This window comes from Caretta caretta, chromosome 9, assembly GCF_965140235.1.
Source record: "Caretta caretta isolate rCarCar2 chromosome 9, rCarCar1.hap1, whole genome shotgun sequence".
Taxonomy (NCBI): Eukaryota; Metazoa; Chordata; order Testudines; family Cheloniidae; genus Caretta; species Caretta caretta.
The window spans coordinates 80,353,837-80,380,931 of record NC_134214.1 but is presented as its reverse complement, the minus strand read 5'-3'; the positions used below and the strand labels follow the sequence as shown (position 1 = coordinate 80,380,931).

The 27,095-nt window shown below is 45.4% G+C and overlaps 1 protein-coding gene across 1 annotated transcript in view; it reads left to right on the top strand.

Annotated features, from left to right (window-relative positions):
* Positions 1 to 15,181: 15,181 nt before the first annotated feature.
* Positions 15,182 to 27,095, top strand: part of MSN (moesin) — a 74,335-nt gene continuing 62,421 nt past the window's right edge. Inside the window, exon 1 of the mRNA XM_048863322.2 lies at positions 15,182 to 15,336. Within this exon, the coding sequence (XP_048719279.1) occupies positions 15,325 to 15,336 (12 nt within the window). The 5' untranslated portion in view covers positions 15,182 to 15,324. The remainder of the gene's footprint in view (positions 15,337 to 27,095) is intronic.

Here is a 27,095-nt window from a genome sequence, read left to right as displayed (position 1 = left end):
TATAATTCTATTGGCCCCAGTGAATTCACCTGAGGGGTGAATTTAGCCCAGCCTTCTTATTACAACCGGATTCTAGAGCTCTGCCTGAATGCCCTGCTTTTGCATGCTATGAATTAAATGTGGGGAGCACAGTCTGGATCCACAGTTATGCTGATGGAGGAAGTGGTGTTAATGACCACTCTCTGCCTCACATGTCTTAGCACTTCTGATCTAGCTCTGCTATCCATCTGTGTTTGTAGCGAGTGGCTGCTGCTGCGGTATTTCAGCACTTCCATTTTATGCTATTAAACCATATTGATGTGAAAAACACTTTCAAAATCAGTTTAGCCCTGTGGCTTCTTTAGACAGGTTTATATTAATAGAATTGTAGAAACATAGGGTTGGAAGGGAAATCAAGAGGTCATCTACTGCATCCCCTTGCTCTGAGGCAGGACCATGTAAACCTAGACCATCCCTGACTGATGGTTGTCTAACCTGTTAAAATCCTCTAATGATGGGGTTCCACAACTTCCCTTGGAAGCCTATTCCAGTGCTCAATTATCCTTATAGTTAGAATTTTTTTTCCTGATATGTAACCTAAATTTCCCTTGCTGCAAATAAACCCATTACTTCTTATCCTGCCTTCAATGGACATGGAGAACAATTGTTCCCTCTTCTCCTTATCACAATCCTTAATATATTTGAAGACTGTTATCAAGTCCCCGTCAGTCTTCTTTTCTCAATACTAAGCATGCCCAGCTTTTTTAACCGTTCCTCATAGCTCATGCTTTCTGAACCTTTTATCATTTCTGTTGCTGTGTACCTAGCTAATATTGCATGGCCCCCTTCTCCCAACTCCCTCCATCTTCCAGACTGATTCTGTATGCTATCACACTCAGCCTATTTAAACTTGTCTGCCCATTAGACTCCCTGTATCTCAGCTAAACTTATAATTGCCCTTTAAAATCTTGAGAAATCCCTAATTTAAATACAAGCATTCCTGACATATTCCTGTCCACCCAGAGAGCAGTCCTACTGGCTGGACTATGCATCAGAGTTCTCAGGGGGAGGGGCGGGGGCGGCTGTCCTCCACACAGAGCCAGGGAAATGCTGTATCATCATTACTTAAGCCTCAGGACTCCCCCTGCATGGGTCAGAAGAGCTGACGGATCTGCATAGTCATAGACCCAGCAAACTTGTCCCTGCTCTGTGCTAACTCCATATGCTAGAATGCAGGGAGCTCCCAGAGAGCCCGACTCACTGGCACACCACAGGGGGTCACTAAATTTACTCCTGGGGAATTCTGTGCCAAAAATTTAAAAATTCTGAGTACAACATTTTAAAATTCTGCATATTTTATTTGTCAAAATAACACAATATAATCATGTCAGTTTCAGTTATTTTGGTAATTTATTTCAAAATACCTGTCAGCAAGTAGGTCTCTAACAATATAGACACACAAAAAATCCTGATTTTTTTTCTGACAAATAGATCCCTTACTAGGCACATTAATACAAAACTTTGAGTAACTAATTTAAACTACAATACAGAAATGTATTTCCCATACCCCTCAGAAGCAGTGCAAAGGCTTGGGGGAGCCAGGGCTAATAGAGGAACTGAGGGAGAGGGAAGGAGCCTGGGAGTGAATCTGGAGGATTGTTGAGGGTGAGTGGGAGAAGTATGGAACAGGGGTGGTTTTTTTGGGGGGGGGAAGGGATTGTTAGGGAGCCTCTCCCATGCAGACCCTGGCTGACCCCTAGCCTCTGCCATTCAGTCAGGCACATCTGCCCCTGTCCCCATGTGTCCTTGCACCCCTCATCCATGTGGCCCTGCAGTCCCCTCCCATTCAGCCACTGGCTCAATACTGTCACCCCTTTAGCTCCTGAGCCCATGCCCCAGTCTGCTTTCTCCACTAGCCCTTCTGAACCCCAGTCTGTGTCTCTCCCCCCAGTAGCCCCATATGTCCCTGTCCATCCAGTGCCTCCTCACCTGGCCCTGCTGCGAGGAATACAGCCTCTCTGGCTGGCTGCCCTTTCTTCTCTTGCCACAGCAGCCCTTGGTGGGCGAAAGGTGTAACTGCAGTGCCTCTCTAGTAGAATCTATATTCTGCAGAGAAAAAAACATCTGTGGGGGGGACATGAATTCTGTGCATGTGCAGTGGTGCAGAATTCCCCTAGGAGTATAAATTGTATTTCCACTTTCTGCAGCAGAATCCTACTGGCTCTGCTGGATCTAGGCCAGTGTTTCTCAAATGTGACCACCATGGCCACATGGGGCCAATAGGGGCTTTTCTTGTGGCCACAGCCTCCTGATGGGGGGGAGGGCAAAATAGTGCACCTTCCCCCTCCCTGTTGCTCCTGGATGCACTGCCATGGAGTTGGTTGCTGGGGCTACCAGTAGGGATTGGACCCTGCCCCCATCTGGAGTCACTTGGGGCACAATGCTGTAGGAGCAGACAGCCAGTGAGTTCCCTGCCTTCTCAGGGGCAGTGGGGCTCAGGCTTTGGGCTTTAGTCCAGGGGTGGTGGGGCAGCAGGCTCTGGATGTGGGCCTTCGGGCTCCAGCCCTGGGCTCTGGCTGCCTGATGGCAGACCCCAGGCTCCGGCCGTACGGCTTCAGTCTCCATCCCTGGGCTTCAGCTGCCGGGCTTCGGGTTCTGGCAGCAGGGCTTCAGGCTCCAGCTCCTCACTGCCTCCCCCGACCCCCCCATCCAGGGCTTAATTTGTCCCCAGGCTTGCCAGGGCTAAGTAAGTCTGCTGTGAAAAGTGATAACTTGTATGTTTGTTAATATCACTTTTCACAACAGACTTACTAGCTATCTATAACTAAATTACAATGATTTGGACTTGCATATGTGCATATTTATTTGGTTTTCCTAAAGCTAATTAAGTATTTTAGGAGAAAGTGTGAGAGCGGCCACCAGCAAGAGTTGGTGGCTGCATTCTGAGGCCACGAAAAAATTTGTCCTGAGAACCCCTGATCTAGGCCCTTCCCAGCAATAGAGGAGGAGGCAGCATTTAGCCCTATAAAATAAAATATTGGTCAGATTTTATGCTTGCCTGCCCTAAGAGTGTCTCTTTAAGTAAATAAGGTTGGGAAAGAAACAGAGTGACACAGAAGCATTAGAGAGTTTGGATTCTCCCTTTCATGTACATGAGTTATTTCTTTGATTTCTGTTTGTTTAAAACAAGGTATCACTAGAATGGACAGCAGTTGTGATTTTTGGCATGCTTCAGGTGACTGGTCATGGGCTACGGAGCATTTAACATCTACTTTATTGGTTACAATCTGCTCCAGGTTGGTTGTGAATTTGTTAACCGTTTGATGCCCTGTGTTAAGTAAATTTGGGTGTGTATGTTTCTTGTTTCCGTTCCTACTGAACATGTGCCCAGAGCACAAAAACCATCAGCACAATTGACACCACGGGGATTGCTTATTAGGCATATAAAAAAAGACCAAGGGTCAAAACTGAATTCCCCTCCCTGGGGGGCTTCTGGTGAGGTGTGAGGCCCATTGATAGACCAGAACTGGGAAAGATTGCACTGTGCTGTGAATAAGTAGGAGATGTCAGTCTCTAAACCTGTCAACTTCTATATATTGTTCTATTTCATATAGATTCTTATACCACACTAGTCACTGCAGTATCTGGCACCCAAACTGCCACAAAATGGCCACTGTTTGGCCTCACTAATTATGTTATATTTTATTTAGGCTGCAAATTCTTAAAGTCCCACCCCAGATTATATACAAAGCTCTTTTTTTTTGTTGTTCTTACTAACAAGTAATGCAGGGTGTGGCAAGTGGACATTGTCAATCCTCTTGCTCCTATATAGTACCAAGGAACAGAGAGAAAGCTGCATTCTACAAGTGGATCCGTTTCAAAGGAAGCCTGAACAGGAGCAGGTTCCAATAATCTAGCCTGATGCTGAAGGCATGAAGAGCTGCAGCAAGGTCTGCATTAGAGCGGAAAGGGCATTTGTGAATAACTCTGGGATACTTCGGAATGAAAGATGCTGTAGAAATGTAAAATGTGATTGTTAATGAAAATTATCCACCCTGCATGTTCAGACCTTATGGTCTGAGTGGAGGGAGGAGGCAGACCTACTGTACATAAGATGAAAATAATAGTTTGTAACAGCTCAGTTAATCATCAATGAAGAGCATGGCTACATGGTAGCTGCACAGATTCTCACCTTGGGTCAGTTACTGCCAGTGGTTCCAACTTGTTCCCTAAGTTTCCTCCCTAGCAGCAATGGCTATGTTTTCTGATTGGGTCACTACACATTTGCTTTGTTGCCCTGTGGCATGTTTGATGAAATCATTAGCTTTTTCCCCTGTCCTCTTTGGTGGGGGCTCTGCAACTTGCCCATCTTGTGCACATGAGGAGTTAACTTACTGTTCTCTTCTAGGAAGCTGCATGCTCGAGAGCCACTTTAGTGCTTGTATTAAACTATTTATATTCAATCCACAATTTAAAATTAAATCTTAAAAGACAATACTGCTAAGCTGCTTAAACTAGGAACAATAAATCATGAATACCTGCATCATTAAGGAGGATGCTTAATGCCATCCGAATGTAATCTAATTTTTAAATATTTTAATATTATTTGATTCCTGAGCAAACTGAGAATAACAGCATTCTGAAGGCCTTAGGCAATGTTATTCAATCTGTACTGCCTCCTCTAGGGATCGTGCTTTATTTGGGCTCTAACAAGCAGACAGTTGGCCCTTTAAAACTCAGCCCATAGGCCTAGAGCCCAGATATCTCTTCTGTACTTTGCATGTGGCTTTCATGGAATCCATAGCCGTGCCTGAGCTTGAGTCACACAAGGCTGTGCAGGAGTGCTCAGCAAACAAACCAGACCTTCTGGAATCTATTCTCTTCACTCTCAGCAGCTGGAAAGGTGGAAATAAGTGAGCCCCAGCCCTGGGAGCCCGAACAGAGGCAGGCTCATGTACCTCCCCTGTTTTATAGCTCTACAGGGAAGAGGGCAAGCAGCAGGAGGGAAGTGACTGCAGGGGGTAGGTGAAGAATGTAGGCTTGTGCCGCCATCACAGCAAGCCCCTAACTTTCAGACACTTTCACTAGCACAGCCATCATCTAACTGGCTATCATCTCTACACTGGTGTCAGAACCTGCACCCCTGCTTCAGTGTCCCTTATAGCCCACTGCAAGGTGCACAATCACCAGGGTGTAGGAATGATCCAGCTCCACCTCATCCCACCCGCAGCAATGTAGATTCAGGCTCAGTGGGCCAGTTGCCAGCCACCTCTGCAGGATCCCCCAGCAAAATGGCTGTTCTCTTTTCGGGGCCCTGCCCCTGTGCTGGGGGTGACTGCAGAGGTGGCTGGTGCAATGGGGCTGTAGGACAGCTATGAATCTGGTCCATTGAGTTTGAATCTCCATCATCAGGTACAGAGGGTGGATGGAGCAGGTTTGCACTGAGAGGAAGAGGGAGGGGGTGTGTGATTGGGATGAGAAGGAAATGTCTAACATGCTGTGAACCTAAAATCACCTTGAACATTCTACTTGTATGTTGTCTTGTCTGTTTAGAATGTAAGATTGCTGGGGCAGAGATGGAATCTTCCTGTGTGTTTATATAGGGTTTCTCTACACTCCATTGCAAACACGTGTCTATATGTAAGGGGACTGTTGTCTTCTTACTAAAACTCAGTGGGGATGTTTTGGTTGGTTAGCTCCAGTACCAAAAGAAAGGGGAAGGGTCAATGGGGAATCAGGACCCTGAGACTGACAGTCCCCAGGAACAAGGAGGAGAGGCCAATGCTCTAGGTCAGCCTGATTGACAGGGTGGGCAGGCTATTCAGGGAGTCAGGAGGCCAGGGAAGGTCCTATCCTCCCTGTGAGCTGGAATTGCCTAGGTCGGGCAGAGTGAGGCCGAACTAAGGACAGAGCAGGGGCCCAAGCTGAGCTGGGGAGCAGGGTCTTGCCAGCCAGAGGGGCCAGAAAAGCAGCCCAGGAAGCAGGTCAGTGCTGGGAGCACAGTCACAGAAGCAGCCCAGAGAACAGACCTGTGCTGGGAAGAGAGCTGCAGAAACCAGAGCCAGAGGAGCCAGAAAAGCAGCCCAGAGAGCTTGAGGCAGGGTAGATCTGGAGCTGGAGCAATCTGGAGCTAGGTGTGGTGAGCAGCTGGGGAGAGTGATGGGGGACCCTGGGCAGCAGGCCCAGCGCAGGAAGACACCCCTGGCCAAGGGGCCTTGCATGTCAGATTTGGAGGGGGATTGTAACCCTGACAGGGCAGGGGCAACACTGGGAAGAAGGATCCTGCCATCCTGGAGAGTGGAAGGGATCAGGATCAGAGATCAGGCAGGCTTCTGGGTAAAGGAAGTGGGAATGAGGTCTCAGATCCTTTCGCTAGTCCATTTCACCAGGGTAGTGTATAAGCCAGGAAAGTTCCCCACAATAGCGGGACCATTCCCCCGCTTACATATAGTACCCAGGCTTGTGGTCTTGTTGTTTCCAAATCTGCTTTAGGGCCCACACTTCGTTGTAAGCCTGGGTTTACAATTGCTGGACCTGGATCCCACAGCCATGCTAATGCCTCCATACTACAATTGGCAGACCTTCTGACTCAAGTCTGCCACTTGAGCTGCACCCACACTGTAAAATGACAGGGTTTGGACCCAAGTAACAGCAAGACTTGGGCTCTGACCCACTCTCCTACTAGAGTCCTGGGACCTGGGTTCTGAGTACTTGCTGACCTGAGTCAGACTGATTTGTGTGTGGAGGGAAGTGGGGCTTGGGCTCAGACCTGGGTCAGAGCCCCAGGTTAAGATGCACTATACACATATCCACAGTGCCTGGCACACTGTGGCCTGTAGGTGTAATAAAGAATTATACATTTGTGTGTATAGTAAAATATTCCTTGAATGGTGTTTCTTTAAAATTTGGAACTATATATGTTTGATTGTCCTGCTGTTGACATGGGTGTGTGACAGCACTGGCATTCAGTGTTCCTAATCTCAGCAACATGAGCACAAAGCTAGTTCCCTACAAACAAACCAAACTGTGGCTGACACCTGAAAGTTCACAAAGAGATGCCCTGGACTTGAACTTTAACAGAAGTCACCGGGCCAATGGGAGCTTAGTGGCTAAATCTCCCATGTACATTGCTTCAAAACTTGCGGGGGGGGGGGGGGGGGGAACTTGAGAAACAGGAGGATGCAGTCAAGGGGTTGGATTTTTCTCTAACTTATACTGTTGTAAAAGTACAGTGAGCTCATTGAGTTATACTAGTGTGAGAGAACTAATCTACACACTTAAAAATACAGCTTAGTATTTTGATGTGCAAGTCAGGGAGAGATAGCTCAGTGGTTTGAGCATTGGCCTGCTAAACCCAGGGTTGTGAGTTCAATCCTTGAGGGGGCCATTTAGGGATCTGGGGCAAAAATTGGGGATTGGTCCTGCTTTGAGCAGGGGGTTGGACTAGATGACCTCCTGAGATCCCTTCCAACCCTGATATTCTATGACAGAGCCACATATTTGAATTTTTGTTCAGCCTGGCTCCAAACCTGGCACAAAGGAGCAATAGACAGCCCAATATCATTAGCCAAATCAAAGCAATGGGCAAGGACTTCCATACACATAGCATCTTGAGTCACTTATTTCAGTTTTCAGAGTAGCAGTCGTGTTAGTCTGTATCCGCAAAAAGAAAAGGAGTACTTGTGGCACCTTAGAGACTAACAAATTTATTTGAGCTTAAGCCTCTGTAGCTTACGAAAGCTCATGCTCAGATAAATTTGTTAATCTCTAAGGTGCCACAAGTACTCCTTTTCTTTTTACTTATTTCAGTAAGTTCGTACAGATATAGTCGGAACCAACCAATGGGGAGTCTTGTTCTCAGTCTGGCCTATGAGGTATATAAACAAATTCCAAGTCAACAAAGGTGGCAGAAGGAAACTGGCATACTGTGTTGTACAGGTAATTTCAATGGGCCCTTAGAGAATCTATGGCCTTGTCTAAAGAAAAGTTGTAGTTAAACGAATGCAATCTTCTTAGCCAAGACCTTGGGAATTTTGCTTGAGTGAGGCTGCAGGTTTCAGGCTTAATAAATACAACAGGCTCTCAAGAAGGCTATGGGCCTGATTCTCCTATTATGCCAGTTCTGTGCTGGTGTAACTCCATTGACCTCAGTGGTGTTACTCCTGCTTTACACTGGTGTAAGGCAGGGGAGAATCAAATATCTTATAGTTTATATATTTCTTTTATAGAATGAGAATTATGCTGTTTTTTTCCCTTTTTCACAGAATACTACATGGTGAAGAAACAAGGCATTGCAAAACACATTAACACATTTTACAGGCTGTCAAATGGAAATTTATTTATATTATACTACATATAATTTTACAGCATATTATTGCTCAGGGGAAAAAATAAATTTTCCTTTCAGCAGTTGTAAAGATTTAATTATTAGTGTATGAAAAGCACCTTGAGATCCTTAGATAGAGGCACTAGAAAAATGCAAAGGCACTAGAGAAATGTATTATTAATGTGGTGTCAATTCCCAATATGCCCTAGTTTTCTGGTACTCCCAGAAGAATCCTAGAATCAAATTAAACAAAAGGGATTAGTCAGCAATAGGCTATGCTAAGCCCTGGTCTACACTAGGAGTTGAGGTCGAATTTAGCAGCGTTAAATTGATTTAAGCCTGCACCTGTCCGCGCAACGAAGCCCTTTATTTCGACTTAAAGGGCTCTTAAAATCAATTTCTTTACTCCACCCCCGACACGGGGATTAGTGCTGAAATCGGCCTTGCCAGGTCGAATTTGGGGTACTGTGGACGCAATTAGACGGTATTGGCCTCCGGGAGCTATCCCAGAGTGCTCCATTGTGACTGCTCTGGACAGCACTCTCAACTCAGATGCACTGGCCAGGTAGACAGGAAAAGGCCCACGAACTTTTGAATCTCATTTCCTGTTTGGCCAGCGTGGCAAGCTGCAGGTGAGTGCAGAGCTCATCAGCAGAGGTGACCATGGAGTCCCAGAATCGCAAAAGAGCTCCAGCATGGACCGAATGGGGAGGTATGGGATCTGATCACTGTATGGGGAGAGGAATCCATGCTATCAGAACTCCGTTCCAGTTTTCAAAATGCCAAAAAGTTTGTCAAAATCTCCCAGGGCATGAAGGACAGAGGCAATAACAGGGACCCGAAGCAGTGCCGCATGAAACTTAAGGAGCTGAGGCAAGCCTACCAGAAAACCAGAGAGGCAAACGGCCGCTCTGGGTCAGAGCCCAAAACATGCCACTTCTATGATGAGCTGCATGCCAATTTAGGGAGTTCAGTCACCACTACACCAACCGTGTTGTTTGAATCCTTCTATGGAGATGGAGGCAACACGGAAGCAGGTTTTGGGGACGAGGAAGATGATAGCTCACAGCAAGCAAGCGGAGAAACCGGTTTTCCCGACAGCCAGGAATTGTTTCTCACCCTGGACCTGGGGCCAGTGCCCCCCAAACTCACCCAAGGCTCACAGGGTTGGCTTACAGGGAATTAAATCAACAAAGGGGGTGGCTTTAAATCAAGGAGAAACAAAAACAACTGTCACAAAGAATGGGCCCCTCAGGGATTGAGCTCAAAACCCTGGGTTTAGCAGGCCAATGCTCAACCAAGTGAGCTATCCCTCCCCCACTATTTTAGGCAGAACTGAATCTCCATTAAACTTTTCAAGGTGCCCCTGACAGACCTCACTGAAATGATTGTCAGCCATTAATTTCATGGAGGGAGGGAGGGGGGAGCAAATGAATACAAAACAAATCTGGTGTATTTCATGTTTTGATCCACTCCATCTATCTTCTACATCTTTGGCTGGCAGCAGATGGTGCAGTAGGACTGCTAGCCATCCTCATCTCCTGGCTGCTCGGCAGAAGATGGTGCAATAGGACTGCTGGCAGGACTAAAGAGAATGACCTGGTTGAGTCACTCCTATTTTAGTCCCTGTGCCCATTTCTGCCCAGGCGCTCCTGACCAACCTTACCGAGGCAGCCAGCAGCACCTCGGACATGATGACGATGGTTACCATCTGCTGCCACAAGGCAATGGGCTGCTGCTGTGTAGCAATGCAGTACCGCGTCTGCCAGCACCCAGGAGATGTACGGTGACAGTGAGCTGAGCGGGCTCCATGCTTGCTGTGGTATGGCATCTGCGGGCTCCATGCTTGCTGTGGTATGGCATCAGGTAACTCAGGAAAAAAGGCACAAAACGATTGTCTGCCATTACTTTCACAGAGGGAGGGACGGAGGGCCTGATGACATGTACCCAGAACCACCCGCAACAATGTTTTTGCCCCATTGGGCACTGGGATCTCAACCCAGAATTCCAATGGGCGGCGGAGACTGCGGGAACTGTGGGATAGTTACCCACAGTGCAATGCTCCCAAAGTCGACACTAGCCTCGGTACTGTGGAAGCACTCCGCCGAGTTAATGCACTTAGAGCATTTTGTGTGGGGACACACACAATTGACTATATAAAAACGATTTCTAAAAAAAAGTCTATAAATTCAACCTAATTTCGTAGTGTAGACATACCCTTCATTGCCTATTAGTTTTTGGCTAGTCCACTTCTCATTTTGTAGCTGGATATGGATCTACACCACCTTGATTTATTCTAGCACCAAAAAACAACAGGTATGTGGCAGGAATCAATTAAGGGAGAAGAACCACTGAACCTAGGAATCGATTTATTGGGGCTACAAATGAAGAAAACAGCTGTCTCGTCCTTAGTGTGGGGCTTGTAAACCCTATCACAGGGACCTTTGAGAATCCGAACCCTAGATCCCATTGCTTCTAGGACTAATATTTAAGTGCCTGAAAATGGGATATAGCTTTCTCAGACACGCAGCAGGCTATGAAAGAATTTTGTAAATCAAAGTCTGACTCTATAATACCTTCCGTAGATGAACAGTCTGTTGACTTTGACTGTTGCCGGATGGGCCCCTACATCTGATGCTTTTAAGACTTAGGGTATGTCTTCACTAGGCTGCGTACTTGCGGCACCAGTGCTGGGAGAGGTCTCCCAGCGTTGTAAAAAACCCACCTCCATGAGGGGAGTAGCTCCCAGCGCTGGGATTGCAGCTCCCAGCACTGGTGCACCGTCTACACTGCCACTTTACAGCGCTGAAACTTGCAGCGCTCGGGGGTGTGTTTTCACACCCCTGATTGAGAAAGTTGCAGTGCTATAAAGTGGCAGTGTAGACAAGTACACTACACAGTTTTACACTGAAATGCTCCTCCCACCGATGTAATTTCCCAGCTATGCCAACATAATAAAACCACCTAAAAAAATGTTGAGGATTGCCTTAATCCTGCAAATTACATGTGCTTAAATGTTCTCTACCCTACACTACTTTCACATCCTCTCCATGTGCCTATATACTCCTCCCAATTTTGATTCCATTATCCTCTGATGTTGTATTCTCATTTTTTAAATTATTAAAATGTACTTTGAAAAATGTTATTCTATAAAACATCAGTAAGGCATTTTTAAACAGAAAAGAACATTTTTAAAAGAATTGTAGGTACAGGGGAAACTTCAGTAAACTTTAGTGGCTTAAATGTCAATGACCAAAATGAGAGCTTTGGCCTGCTCCAGCCTTCCTGGATTTCATGCAATTGTGCTGATCATTTGTGAACTAGCCTGCAGGATGTTTAAAAACTCACAAATTTTGTTCAGGTAGAATATTGTATCAGGACGTGATACAATTTGTCAGTAGGATTTACACTTAAAAGGGAGCTTGATCAATGGGGAAAACTCATGCTTCATGACTTCATATTAGCATTTGTAATCAGACATGATAACATCTGCAATGTGATGTTTTATCGGCCTCAAAAGTTATTTCAGGCTCCCTCAAGATCACACTAAGTAGACTTCTTGGACATGGGATTACCCTGCAGCGACACAGAGGCCCATTGGTGTAAGTAACTCTTGTCAGGCCTGACATACTCAGTACACCTAACACACTGTTGTCACAATCTGTATCCAAAAGGTGTTATGTAAAATACCATATACAAACTGGTAACAGGCTGGTCCTGAAAATCATTACATGGTGTATGTAAGGGAGTGCATACGAAGAGTTATAGATATATGCTACAAATGTGTTCTTAAAATGTATTTGATAAATAGTATCCTAACCATGCCTATTCCAGACAAAGGAATGTGGCTCCATATGCTTGAAAATGTCTCTGGTGTAAATTAGGCAAGATGTGACCAAAGACAAAGAAGAGAACATTTACTTGCAAGGTAAAAAAAAAAAAAAAAAAAAAGCCATCAAGAGAGCAAGTGGGGAAAGATAAATACCTAATCTCAATGGAGGATGGAGCCTGCCCCCCTGAGTAATCTTCATGCTTCTTGAAGCAGGGTCAATTAACTTTGGGAAGCCAGTGTGGCATCTGCACAAGGAAACAGAAACTTGGGGCTAGGCTACACTGGCAACGCTAAAGTGCTGTCCGGGGCAGCGCTTTAACATGCCTTGTATGGTCGTGGCGCAGCGCTCTAAAAAATCCACCTCCCCAAGGGGCATAGCTCCCAGCGCTGGGAGTGCGGCTCTCAGTGCTGGTGCACTGTCGACAAGGCGCTTTACAGCGCTGCAGCTTGCTGTGCTCAGGGGTGTGTTTTTTCACACACCTGAGTGGGAAAGTTGCAGCGATGTAAATTGCCAGTGTAGACAAGCCCTTGGTCTGCACTTACTTTTCAAAGAATACATTTAAAAGGCTGACTTGGCTATAAAGACAGGAAGTCTGACTCTCCAGTGATAAGCAATTAAATCAGCTGATTGTATACAATATTACTGTATTACCAAAGTGTATCAAGTAAGGTCTTCTATGGAAGCCTCTGACCCACTGGTGATTGTCTCTGTGAAATGTATGTGTTAACACTAGCTGAGGAATTATGGATACTTACTGACATTATGCTTTTAAAGTCTGTGATCAAACACAGAAAGAAACAGGTTTTCTCCCAGACAGGAGAGAAGGCAGCTAGCTACCTGTCTCCAATATAAAATAAGCAGTGTGGAATCAAAACAATGGAAGCCCCATTTACATACAGATCAGCAGGGGATGGGAAGTCTATAGGATGGGAAGAACAGCAGGAAGCCTCCCTGGCTCTTGAACAGAGATAGTACTTTCGGGTGACAAAAGGGGGGCAAAAGACATTTGAGTTATCTATCACTTGGAGGACTAATGGAGCCAGAGCTCTTGAAATCATAGAATTTTGGATCCTTCAGCTAAGAGGGCTACAGTCTCTGGGAACTGAGTTTAGTGAGAAACCTGCTTAGGCAAAGATTGTACCTTGCTGAAATAAAGTTTTAGTCCTAGTAGTATATTTTTAGTTTTTGTTTGCTTGCAACCTTTTCTATCTTTAGATATTCAGATATCTGTTGATTCTATGTTTTATTGTTAAATAAACTTAGATATCTGGTTAAGTTTTATTCAGTTCTCAAAGTACATTCACCTGCAAAAAAACCCAGCACACCTGTCCAATTTTTTTTTTTAATATTAACATTTGGTAATGTTTATGCCTGGTCTGTTAAATATGTTTATATAGAGACTTCACTCAATTTAATAAAATCATTAGAAGCAACATATTATAGGTTGTAATGATGCTCACTCTTTAATGCCTTGTTAAATAGAAAGATCTGATGACTATATTCCTACATAATGTCTCTTTAAACAAAAGCTAACTGTTGTAATGTTTGTTTGGTTTCTCACATTTAAATGGCAAGAATTTGTAAACTTGTTAAAGCCTCCTAAATAAATAAATATTTTTTAAAAAAAGGTTAACTTAGAATTGATTCAGTTCTCTAGTGTAGGCAAGGCAAGACTGGGAAAAGTAGGGAAGGAGAGATGGAGGAACGTGTATGGAAAACAGAGATGTGGGGCTTTAATGAGGGAAAGGAGAGATTCAGGAGACTTGTGGGGGGAATGGGACATCAAAGGGTTTTAGTGAGGGTATGCTGAGATTTATGGGGAGGACAAACACAGACTGAAGGCCTTCTGTCATGGGAGGGGATGTTGGAAGGATGTGTCTGGGGATGGATGCAATAAGGGGATATGGTGTTAGGATAGAAACACTTGAAGGGATTGGGATGAAGTGGGTAGACATTTAGGGAGAGCTGGGGGATGGGGATCTACAAGGAGAGGATGCAGATTCAAAGAAGGGGTCACTCAGGAGATGTGATGAAATATGAGACTGGGGAACACTGGAGTGTGTGTGGGAGATGTGGGGGCAGGGGGACACAGTGAAGAGATGTAGGAGTGGGGAACACATGAGGTCACAGGAAGGACTGGGACAGATGGACACACAGGGGTGTGTCCCACACAGGGAGGACTGGGGCGGAGGGACATGCAAGGATGTGGGGGCAGTCAAGGAGGGATTGGGGCTGAGGGACATGCTGGCGTGTGGGGGGCAGATGGGAATTGGCGCAGGGGGACACGTGGAGGAGTGGGGCACAGAGAAGAGATTGGGGGCAGGGGGACATGCAGGGTTTTGTGGCAGATGGGGGATTGGGGCAGGGGGACACACATGGGTGTGGGGGTAACAGGGAGGATGGGCAGAGGGACATGCACGGATGTGGGGGCAGATGGGGACTGGAGCTGGGGGACACGCAGGGGTGTGGGGGCAGGAGTGGGATTGGGGCAGACAGGGTCACAGGGAGACATGCAGGGGTGTGGGGGCAGAAGGGGGATTGGGGGCAGGGCGACACACGAGGGTTTTGGGGCAGAAGGGGGGTGGGGCAGGGGGACAGGGTGTGGGAGCATACGGGGATTGGGGCAGGGGGACACAGGGGTGTGGGGGCAGGTGGATTGGGGGCAGGGGAACACGCTAGGGTTTTGGGGGAATACGGGGCTTGGGGCAGGGGGACACGCAAGGGTGTGGGGGCAGAAGGGGGATTGGGGCGGGGGCACGCAGGCGTGTGGGGGCAGAAGGGGGATTGGGGGCAGGGGACATTGGGCAGAGTTGGGGGGCGAGGAGACGGGGATCAGGCAGCGGTTCATGGAGGGATTTGGGGTGCAGGCGGCAGCCGAGGGGATCGGGGAGGGCCAGGGAGACACACACGGCTTGTGGGGGGCTGGGGGCCGCGGGCTGCCTGTCCGGGCCGGCCGCGGGGCGCAGGCAGCGCCAGCCAGGGGAGGCAGCCAGGGGCGGGGGCTCGGCAGCTCCAGCCCAGAATAAAGGCGGGCGGCGGGGCCGCAGCTCCGGGGTGGGGTTTGCGTCGCCGCGGGAGAGGCAGACGAGTCCCGTTAGCAGGAAGCGCGGAGCCCGCAGCAGTAGCAGTAGCCGGAGCGGAGGAGCCGAGAGCGCCGTGCCCAGCCCAGCCCAACCCGCCGGGAAGATGCCTAAGACGGTGGGTGCCCCCGGGCGCTGGGCTCGCCGGGCTGGGGAGGGGGCTCGCAGCTGCTGGGGGGCGGCGAACGGAAGCAGCCGTCTCCGCTCTGCCCCTGCGGGCCGCTCCCTGTGCAGCCCTTCCCCGCCGCGCCAGCGGGGCTCCGGCGGGCGCCCGGGGTCAGGGCGGGGGGCGCTGCGTGGGCGGGGCTGGGGGCTCGGGAGTGGGAGCGGAGACAGGGGTCCCCTCTCGGGGGGGGGTGCAGGGCAGGCCCCACCCCTTTCCTCCCCCCTGGCCGAGCCCTGCCCCCCCTCCCCGGGCTGGGTTACACTCGGCATTTCCCTTCTCGCTGCGGGGATTTCACCACCGCTGGCCAGTATCTGATGTGCGGAGCCGGGGCGGGTGTCTTTTTTTTTTTTTTTTTAAATAAAAAAAAAAAGGCCACACGCCCTCTTCAGTTGAACTTCTGGGCGGGGGGGTCTCTGGGCCCGATGCACGGTCTGCAACCGCTGCCGGGCGCGGCGGGGGGGGGGGGGGGAACAGGTGTGGCCGAAATCGTGTAGCCGTGGCTCCTGCTGCCCTGGCCCGGGATTGATTACGGGCCGAACTCGCCGGCCAGCCGCTTGGCGGAACAGGCGGCCGGGCCGAGCTTCCGAGTCTCCCGTGAATGATCCCATTCCTGGGCGGCAGGGGCTCCTCTGAGGCGCGGACACGAGCTGAAACGTGGGTAGGGCTGTGGGAAGCCATGGTGGAGCGTGTGCGGTTCCTGCCGGGGGGGGGGGGGGGGGTTCGTTTGCTCACTCACCCCTGCCCGCCAAACTCGGTGAGAACAAGAGTGGAGAAAAGTGTTAATTGGAGGTGGAGTAAATACCCCTCCCCGCTCCGGGTTCTTGTCATGCTAGTCAGACTTCCCAGAACAGCGGGGGGAGGGGGAGAGTTTCTGCCATGTCAATGAAGGAGGAGTGAATCTTCAGAAGAGCTGGGCTGTGTTGGCCCAGCTTCCATTGGATGAGCTGCTGCTAACTGTGAGATGACTGTCAATGGGAGGTGGGGGTGTGAGTGGTGGAAATCAGCCCTGAGACTTGCTTCTGGCTGCCCTTGGTGGAGGTGGCTGACTGACTAATTGCGCAGTTGTGCAATTCTCCTCCTGAAACTAAGTATTCATTCTTTTTACACTGTCTTTTCTTTTTTGAATCAGACTTTTCTTTCTATCTGCGTCCACCATTGACAGGGCCTTATTCAGCCTACACAAGTTTACAAGCCTTTCCATACTGCAGGGGTCGTCTTATAAGTGTGTATTTCCTGAGTACAAATTTACTGACCCCTTTAAAATCAAAGTATGGAGAGTTAAAAATGCATTTAGGATGTACTCTCCCAGTATGGTTACATTTCAGCCACAAAGAACATGGGGTTGGTGTCTTTATAACTCCTAATTAAAGTCTCTGTTTGACTGAGTTGCTAGGGAGCCTTGTCCCAACTTGATTCAAAAGTATTTCTTGGCTAGGGAGAACCAAGTGCTTGAGAAAGTTTTGTCAAGTCCATACTTGACTCTTACTTTTTGTAGTAGGAGTTTAATGATTAATAAGAAGGATGAGTTTTTTCCATTTTTAATTTCTCTTGCTTGAACTCAGAACTGGTATTTTCCATTATTGGAAAATGGAAGGGCCAAACTCTGAAGATTTTCCTGTAGTTAAAACTTTGTCCAGTTAATCTACAAACTACATTTAAAAAAACCAACAGCCCTTTTTTAAGCATAGGAAACATGCCAAGTACCTGTATCTAATGAAACTACCCTGAACTTTTGAAGATAATGTGATTTGGGTTGAAGTACTTTTATCATACTGCAGGCATTCTTGAGGGGTATGGTTACCCTGCAAACAAGCTGTATCCAGATTTATGTGCCATGTTGTAATACAGTGCCTGTTGCAATTTCAGAATCTCACACACGCCCTAGATTGAGTTCATGTGTTCAATCTGTTGCTTTCCCCTCTTTGCCCTGGGGCTTGGTTCTGTTTTCAGAGTAATTCAAATAGATGCAGATATGAAACTCCAAGCACTTCATTGTAGTATGTTATATCTGCTGTATGTTGTAACTTCAGATGCTGAAGCAGATTTCGAAGCGGGCTGTTTAAACATGCACCTAGCTACTACCAAAGTGCAGAACTGTGGGCTCATTGGAATGAGGCAATAGCAAGTAGCCAGCTTCCCTCCTGTTTCCTGGCCTGTCTGTTATAATTGCAGACCTAAAATAAAATGACACTTCATCCTGCACTGCAGAGAAATTGTAGATACAGCATTTTCAAGATGTGGCTCACAGGAAATGTAGGCAAAACTATGTAACCATTTCTCTAGATGAATTTCAGCCGTTTTGTTTAAAAAAAATTAAGAATAGCACACTACTAGTAGTCACTTTCAAAGAGTAAAATATGAGCTACTTTCTTCCTTCAAATCCAGGTCAAACATGGGTGAAACCTTCTAAGTAGTTAGACATAGCTGTAGTATGAGTCTCATCACAAAAATAAATCCATTGTGGAGGAGCCAGTTGGAGCAAATGTTTAAGGGAACACTTCCGGCTGGGCAGGAAAACGTTGATAGTTTCACCAGACTCTCAGAAAACGTGCCGATGTGGTCACTGTTTGGTCTAAGCATCAAAAACTATTGCAGTTTTTTTAAGCATCTACCGGCCAGGCTAAAGTTTAACAGAGCTAGATAGAAATCATGCTTCCTTCAGCCATTCCATCACTTTTCAGAATTGGCCAAGTGGCATTAAACTTTGGTGCACCATTAATAGGAAGGAAAGCTCCACTCTGTTAACCCTTGAACTAGTGCTACCTGTGACCTTTGAGATGTACATGAGCTCTCTTTGTCAAGCAGTCAGTACATTTGTGATCAAGGGAGGGAAATGGCTCCCCAGGGCTGGTCCGAAGATTATTTGTTAAGGGGCATGGGTGGGGGGTGGAGGCATTGGCGTTTATAGAGGATATGTAGAAAGTCCATTGTGAAAATGTCTGCTAATCCTGCCAGACTCTTTCTTGGGGAAAACTGCATCTGGCTTCGCAGCTGAATTTAGAGAGCTATCCTAAACGGGTGTTGCCTCTAACTTTATTTCGCTCTGGCTCACCATTGTTCTTTGTTCTGAAAGATCTGCATGATGTATGCAGTTAAGGATTACATGAAAGAGTAGGCTATATACTCTTTTGTTTCCACATATTAGAAGGAGATGGTTGACTGTTTAAAGGCTTTCCCAAGTCATCCTAAAGCACTGAAGTCTCTTCCCCTTTGTTTGAGCCTTGAGTGCTTATTGGCCAAGAGGGGGAGCTGGTCTCACTGTGACTGGCTAGTGCTCCTATCTTTCACCCTAACCATTTCATGCTTAGTAGAGCTGAACACTACACTGTGTTCCAGAATCTAATTGAGGTGAGTGAGCTGTCACTGTGAAAGCTGGTTCAAAACCTCATTTAATAACTTTTAGCTATTTTAAAAAAAAAAGCTTACCTGTGGGGTAAGCACTGCTTCATAGAGTTAATACTTTCGTGTGTTTCTATTAAATGGGGACATAAGGAGTTAGATTTACTGACATTTTTTCCATTTACAAGTTAAGGTCAAATAAACTAGCTCTGATTTACTTTGAGTGGATTACTAGGTCCAGTGTGACCAACATAAGCATCAGTCCCACATGAAATATTCTTTTACCTTTGGATGTTTGTGATTCTGTCTTACCCTGTAAAGACAGTTTGGCCACTTAAAACTTGTTGCTCATCATTACTGTCTTAAACAGCTCAGTTCTTAATCACTCTACAACCTCATTTACACCATAGGGAAATGGGATTGGCCAGAACTGGCCTTTCACAGAACAGTGGCTTTTGTAGACTAGGCCCAATCATTTTACAAGCAAGGCCTGGGCTAGTGCTCATCTGCTTTTTGTGTTAGCAGCACTTAAATGTTGCTGGCTGGTAGATGGAGTCTCTAGAGTATTAGCCCTTTAGCACTCTCTAACCGAAAAGTCCGTGCAAAGAAAATCTAATTGGAGAAACATGGAAGCTTTTAATAAAAAAAAAAAAAGGGGAACATTTTCACCACTCTACTAATCTGTCAGTTTAAGACTTTATTTTTTCCTGAAGAGTAATTTAATGTTGTGGCCTTTGGTTCACTATTCTGTATTCCCACTAATCCAGTATAACAAAACTGCTGTTTAAGTTCCTTATAATGGCCTGTGTTCCTTTTTTGGTTTAAACTGGTGGCCCTTGACTTATATCACTCTTAAATATTCTTGTGGCTTCTTCCCTTGCTATTCTCCAATATTGTATATACTTTTTCTCTTGCTGCCTCCTTTCCAAACAATACTGACCAAGTTTCTCTAACATTCTTTGAATCATTGAATTTTCTTGCTCTAGGACAATCATTCAAATCTTAATAATACAGTAACTGTACAGTGTTATACATGTGCTGACTTTCATAGATACTAAGGTCAGAAGGGACCATTATGATCATCTAGTCTGACCTCCTGCACAACGTAGGCCACAGAATTTCACCCACCACTCCTGCAAAAAACCTCTTACCTATGTCTGAGCTATTGAAGTCCTCAAATTGTGGTTTAAAGACTTCAAGGAGCAGAGAATCCTCCAGCAAGTGACCTGTGCCCCATGCTACAGTGGAAGGCAAAAAACCTCCAGAGCCTCTTCCAATCTGCCCTGGAGGAAAATTCCTTCCCGACCCCAAATATGGCGATCAGCTAAACCCTGAGCATATGGGCAAGATTCACCAGCCAGATACTACAAAAAATTCTTTCCTGGGTAACTCAGATCCCACCCCATCTAATATCCCATCACAGGCCATTCGGCCTATTTACCATGAATATTTAATTACCAAAACCATGTTATCCCATCCTACCATCTCCTCCATAAACTTATCGAGTTTAATCTTAAAGCCAGATAGATCTTTTGCCCCCACTCCTTCCCTTGGAAGGCTATTCCAAAACTTCACTCCTCTGATGGTTAGAAACCTTCGTCTAATTTCAAGTCTAAACTTCCTGGTGGCCAGTTTATATCCATTTGTTGTGTCCACGTTGGTACTTATTTTATACAGTTACAGAATTTACTCTAAGACTTGACTTTGGGGGTCCAGTGAGAGACAACCATATGAAATGCCGGTTGAATTATAATAGGCAAATTTTCTGCACCACCAGAGAACTGGGTTCAAATCCTGATGTGTTGCCAAGGAACATTCAAGGCGTCCCAAATATCTTGTCTTCTGTCTTAACTAATAGAGAACAAAAGTGTTTCCATTCTGAGGCTCCTTATAGGACTTGGGAATCTTGTCTAACTTTGAAAAGTACTGTCTCAGCATTGATCTAGCATGGCTGCCTGAATGGCTAGCTTGTTATGCAAACTCAAGTTGCAGTCTGTCTCTCTGCTCTGCAGCCAACAATCTGAGAGGTCCTAAAATGAAAAGGCTGCACTGAGAGCCTCCAAAGAACTTCCTTTTCAGGGAAATCTATTGGGTTACCTGAGGCATCTGGGAATTTCAAATACTTCCTCATTTTTGTACTTCAAATTGTACTGGGTTATGACTGGCTACATCCAAACATATTCAGGTATGGTACCATACCAGTATACAGTTGATTTGTTTTGGTAAAGTAACACTCCTGTGGCAGACAGAACTGTTTTCTGGCTTACTGAAAATTCCCTTCTCCCTTCCTGTCCCATTGCATCTCTTCCAGCAAAATGACAAACATTGACTATCTGGAAATAGTGGTGAATTAAGAAACTTGTCTTTTTATTTTAGAATTTTTAAATGGGGCTAAAATCAAACACACTGACTAAATGGTCTCAATTAATGGGACTTTATTACCCCAAACCCCTGTAATACTTGTGATGGGCAAAAGAAGTGGAAGCTAAATGGTCAAATGACAAAACAGCAATCTCTGAAATGTTAATCACTTTAGAACAGCAGTTATCATGGTTTCTTGGTGCTGCAGGAATATTTGTGTTCTGTATTTTATCTCGTATATAATGTGCAGTTATACCTATGCACAGTGGGGTGAGCTGAATGGTCTAGAAACTGTATTCCATAGAACAGGAGTACTTATGGCACCTTAGACTAACAAATTTGTTAGAGCATAAGCTTTCATGGACTACAGCCCACTTCGTGAGATGCATGGAATGGAACACACACACACGTGTTGGAAGTTGCCATAAAACTGAGAGAGGCTAATTAGCTAACTAGGATTTTCTGGACTAGGGGTGGCCAACCTGAGCCTGAGAAGGAGCCAGAATTTACCAATTATGTTGCCAAAGTGCCACAGTAATAAGTCAGCAGTCTGCCACCAGCTTCTCCCCCCACCCCGTGCCTCCCGCCCACCGGCAGAGCTCCTCCGCCTTCCTCCCCACATCTCCTGATCACTGTTTCATGGTGTGCAGGAGGCTTTGGGGGGGTGGAGAGGAGCGAGGGCATGGCAGGCTCAGGGGAGGGGTCGGGAAGGGGTGGAGTGGGGGCAGGGCCTGTGGCAGAGTCAGGGGTTGAGCAGTGAGCACCCCCTGGCACATTGGAAAGTTGGTGCCTGTAGCTCCAGCCCTGGAGTCGGTGCCTATACAAGGAGCCTCATATTAACTTCTGAAAAGCCACGTGTGGCTTCAGAGCCACAGGTTGGCCCCCCCTGTTCTGGACTCTGGCATTTAAATACATGGGGTTACAAAATCCAGTTGATTGGTAAAATAACATTGATTTGCTTAATAAGTTCTGGTGCATTTTTATACACACAAGCCAGTGGCAGGGTAAGTTTCCCTTACAACTTCAGCCTCTGCCTGAGTGCTTCAACATTGGTTTTTTTTTTTTAGAATGGCCTGTCTGGTTGTGGGAATTCAGTCATTCCAACAAATTTTTGGTTGAGACTAACAAAAGGGGGACTACTTAATGTTTTTTTAGTAGTGGGCTAGCCTAGTACCATCAGATGACTTGGAAAAATCCTCTTTTTAAAACAAAGTCCTATGTCTCCTCTTTGGCAGGTTGGGGATTAGGAGAGGAGGGAGTAGTAGAATTCTAAGAGCTTTCTTCTAAATCCCCAAAAGTCTGAAACTGAATAAATTGGTTTGGGTTTTTGTGGCAAATCCAATCCCCAAAATGACCAAACCAATTCAACAAGTTACATTTTGTTGCACATCTAATTTCCTTACAGTATTTTGCCCTTACGCTAGCCAAAAGGGTTCTCTTTTCAGAAGGGGGAGTATCTGGCTGGCCATGTCATGTGGTGAACCTCAGTGCAAAAGCAGAATTTCAGACCTGACCCTTCTGGGTAGTGACCAAAAGTTATCCCTAACATCTCTTCGTAGCTGACTTTTGAAATACATTCATGGTCTTTGTTCACTTCCTGGTCAAGTGTCCACCTGGCAAATCACCACTATAACTGATCCTCTTAGGTTCCACAGAAGTGGCAACAAATTGAACAGACAGAGCCTGAACTCCCTCATCTTCCCTCCTCTCCCCCCACCCACTTCTGGACTTTGGCTACCACAGACTATTCTAGGTTCTCTAAGAACATAATGGCTAGATCAGTGTGGAAGCATACTTAAAAAGGCAGCATGGCTATGCTTTCACAGCTGCTATTCGTACCATAATTTTGTGGAGAAACAGAACACTTAATTCCCCAGGATTGCTAATCTAGCACTTCTCTCACACACCAGAGTATTTTTGCAATTGAATTGCAGGCAATTCCTTCCTTGGAGCAGCAGGGGTTGAAGTGCTTTCTCTGTCATGCTGACTGTTTCCTCTTCATATGTGTCTGATTAATCCCCTCTGAAGGTAAAGAACAGTCCGTTTAAAAAAAAAAAAAAAGAAATATCCCTGCTTAAGATGCCTTAATATGGACTCCTTTTTGACAGGAAATGGCACAGCTGCCTCAAGAGGAAGCTCTCTGTTTCAGATGTCTCAAATATAATGTTTGGTGTGAAGCAAAATCTTGCTGCACAGCTCGGCATAGCTCACTTAGCCCTGTGCAACTAGCAGGAAGTACAGCTAGTTAAAACCTTCTAAAGTAAAGGAGGTTCTCCTTATTAGCCTGTTGTGACTTATTTTTAAAGCTGCTTTTTCATCATGAGCTGATGGGATCTGAGCATCTCTGCTCTCAACTGACTGACATTCTTCACTGTGAGATTTAATGTCTGAGAGGTGCCTTCTGGCTCCGCTCCAGCTTCTGAAGGAAGCTGATGACTAAGGGCTTCCTTTGAACAACGTCATCTCCTGGTCCCTTTCCGGGCTTGGTACCACTCAAACGGCCTTATTTGGCTGACTCTTTCTTTCTCTGTGCAGGGAAAGGGCCTCCCTGATTTTTGCACAATAAAGCTGTTGTTTGAGTTTAATCATAGCACTGACGGTTACAGTGAGGCCTGCTTGGAGAATGGTGCCAAGATTCTCTCAACTCTGTGGGGATGTCTACACAGCTACTAGACGCTCGTGGCTGGCCTGTGCCAGTTGACTTAGGCTTGGGCTGTGGGGCTGTTTCATTGCTGTGTAGACTTCCGAGTGTAGGCTGGAGCCCAAGTGCCAGGATTCTCCTGCCTTGCAGGGTCCTAGAGCCTGGGCTCCAGTCTGAGCCCAGAAGTCTACTCAGCAGTGGAATAGCCCCACAGCCAGAGCTGACTGGCATGGGCCAGCTATGGGTATCTAGTTGCTGTGTAGACATAAGGCGCTCTCTCTCCTTACTTCCAAGAAGTACCTCATTCACATGCTTGCTTTTAATGTGGTGTGCCAAACTCTTCAGGGGGCCTCTGTAGCAGTGTTAGTGCACACACTAAAAACAACAAAAAACCACAAAACCCCCCACCCAGGAATAATTCATGCCAATTTAGTGGCTTGCTTTTCCTAAGAGATGTGTTAGAACAACAGAAGACGTGTGGATTAGATCTACTAAATGCCATATTAGTGGCTTGTATTTTTACAGTGATCTTAAACTTCTAAAGCAACCTGAAGTTTAAGTTTCATGCTCATGGCTTTTTTTTTTATTGTGAGTTGTTTCACAAAAGCACTTGTCTTATACCTTATTGAAAACTGACTTCAACTGTGGAATTGCTGAATGGTCTGGGTGTATAAACACCTCCATCTGACTGCAATAGCTAATGCTGATTCTCTTGCTATAATGCTTAATGTATCTTCCAACTCCACTGACAAATATTTGTAGAAAATAGGTCCTTGGCAGGTTTGGTGATGATTAAAACCATAGATCTAGAGAGGAGGAGGAAGAGAATCAGCTGCAACTGTTCTGAAATTAAGCAAGGGTTTTTAGGCTTTGAAACTCCCCCCTCTGCGCCGTGCCCCTCCTCCCCCATGTGTAGCTGTAAAATCTTGTGGGGGAGATCCAACATTTGCTGTCTTACTGTCCAGCCATAGGATACTTTAGTTTATCTTCACCTAGGTACCTCTATTACCCACAAATTTGGGTGTCATAATGGCCATCCTAGTTTGGGTTTTTAAACTTGAAGGTACAAGCTGACTAAATACCAATCTGGATCTTTTGAGGACAATGGGATGACTCCTGCAGGCATCTGCAGACCTAAAGTACAGCCACACCCAAAATTGTACTAGTTGCCATACAAACCTGTAAGACAACAATCGCTGTCCTGAGGAGCTTACTTTGTAGGACAAGTGTCTGAAGAGTGGGGATGGGAGTGTCTGGCAGTATCCAGCTGCTTCGTCCACTAGCCATTAGTAGTTGGGTAACTTAAGAGGAGGAATTTGAGTGGAGAAAGGAGTTGTTGTGGGGGAAGAAAGCATGAAGACTGTTGGGGAGGGTGGAAGAGGAGAAACAAGACATCAAAACTGGCATCACTGGAACAGAGGTACAATGTGCTAAGAGTCCTGGGTTTAACTTCAGTAATGTGGTAGCCTGTGAATCCCACAAAATACAGACTGGACTATAAATTTGGTAAATGACACAGACCCTTTGCTTGTTGCAGCCCCTTAGTAAGCAACAATTCAGAATATCTCATTGAGATCCCATGCATACTTTAATGAAAGCTCTTAACTCCTGTTCCAAAAACAAACTAGATTATTCCCTGAAGCTATGAGACACGTCTCTTGTCTGACTCTGAAAATCACTAACTGAACCTCTCATCCTCCCTCTTGCTTTACCACTATGAATCACTGCTCTGTCCTCTGGTTAGGAAGGGCTTGTTAACTTGAGGAAATTATTCAATATAGGAAAAATCTAGCAGTGAGTATAGTCTCATCAGTCATGTAGCCATTTTAAATAAACTTTATGGTTTCATGTGGCATAATAATGCATGAAAAGCTGTGCCAAATTCATCCCAATATAACTTTTTTACACGAAGAATGAATTTGGTCCCTTAATTTTATTGTCTGTTCTAGGGCTTGTCAATTTCCTCCTGTAGACCAGAAGAACTATAGCATTGTAATTATACTACTAAATAGGTAGCAACACTGACAAGAATTTAGATTAACCAAAAGATAATGCTTGGCATGGCAATTGGAGCAGTTCCAGAATCTGGCCTTTTAAAATGATATAAATAAACACATTAAGAAATGTTTAGGTCTGTCTGGAGCAGGCTGGAAAATGGAAGCTGCAAGAGTTCACAAAGTATTTTCATCTCTCCATTTTTCTCTACTAAATTTTGACACAGATTTTTCTGCACCCAGCATGTAAACTACAACAGATAGAAGTCATTAGTATGGTAAAAGTGTGCAGTCCTTTGTACAGTCTTTTGCCTGGGTATACTTTCATCACAAGAAAATTCTTCTACTTAACATCCTTGTATCTCACACGGGCGTGGGGGTGTGCGTGTGGTTTTTAAAAAAATATTATTGATAAAGTGGTATTCGAGGAACATAGAGGCACTTAAAGAAGCTATAGTGAAACTAGACAAACTTCAATGCACTTCTAGAAAGTTCCTGCAGCTTTCCTTTAAATTTAAGTAAAACTTAATCCATGTTCAGGATGCTTTGACTACTTAGAAGCTCAGGAAAAGTGAAGATCCATGAGCTCTTAAGTTAAACTACCATGTCCTATAATGCAAGCACTCTTTTACATTTAATCTGTGTGCAATATCCAGATGAGTTTTAACTCTGGTCTCTGAAGGAAATAGATAACTGGTTTAGCACAACCCTCATTAAGCTCTTCTTGCTGAGACAGAGCTGCTGGTGAACACCTCTCATGAATACAGTACTTTGTAGAGATAAAATTGACTATCAAAGTCTTAATTTTATCAGGGGGGTTCATGATAATACAATGATGGGGCATTTAAAATGCCTAACTTTGACATGAAAAATATGGTTATTGAATGAACAGTTCATCTGTTTAACTACAAAATAGATCCTTCAAGGATTACTTTAAATAATACATTTAACAAAATGGGTATTATACCAATTGGTAAGGTACCAGATATAGTCTAGTGATCAAGATCAGGTTAATGGAATATTCAACTTTATTGCAATAATCTGCAGCTATTGGAAAAACAAGTAACAGTGTAGAGAAAATTCTCAACTGTGTTCTGTAATTTGGTCAATTGTTGGAGTGTTAGGGAAAAAAAATTAATCTTGGTATAAGATAGTCTTTTCTACATGCTAACTACACTCAGTTTATCCTACTTGGCTATCTTGCACTAGCACAGACCTTTTACTATTTTGCATTACAAAGTCAGTCATGGGTTGTTCTTAAAGTTTCACCAAAACATTATTTTTTTTTAAATCCATCAGAATCTTCTATTCTAACAGTTCTAATTAATAGCTCTTAATTCCCTCCATGTTGCAGTACTCCAAAGCGGTTTAGTCCA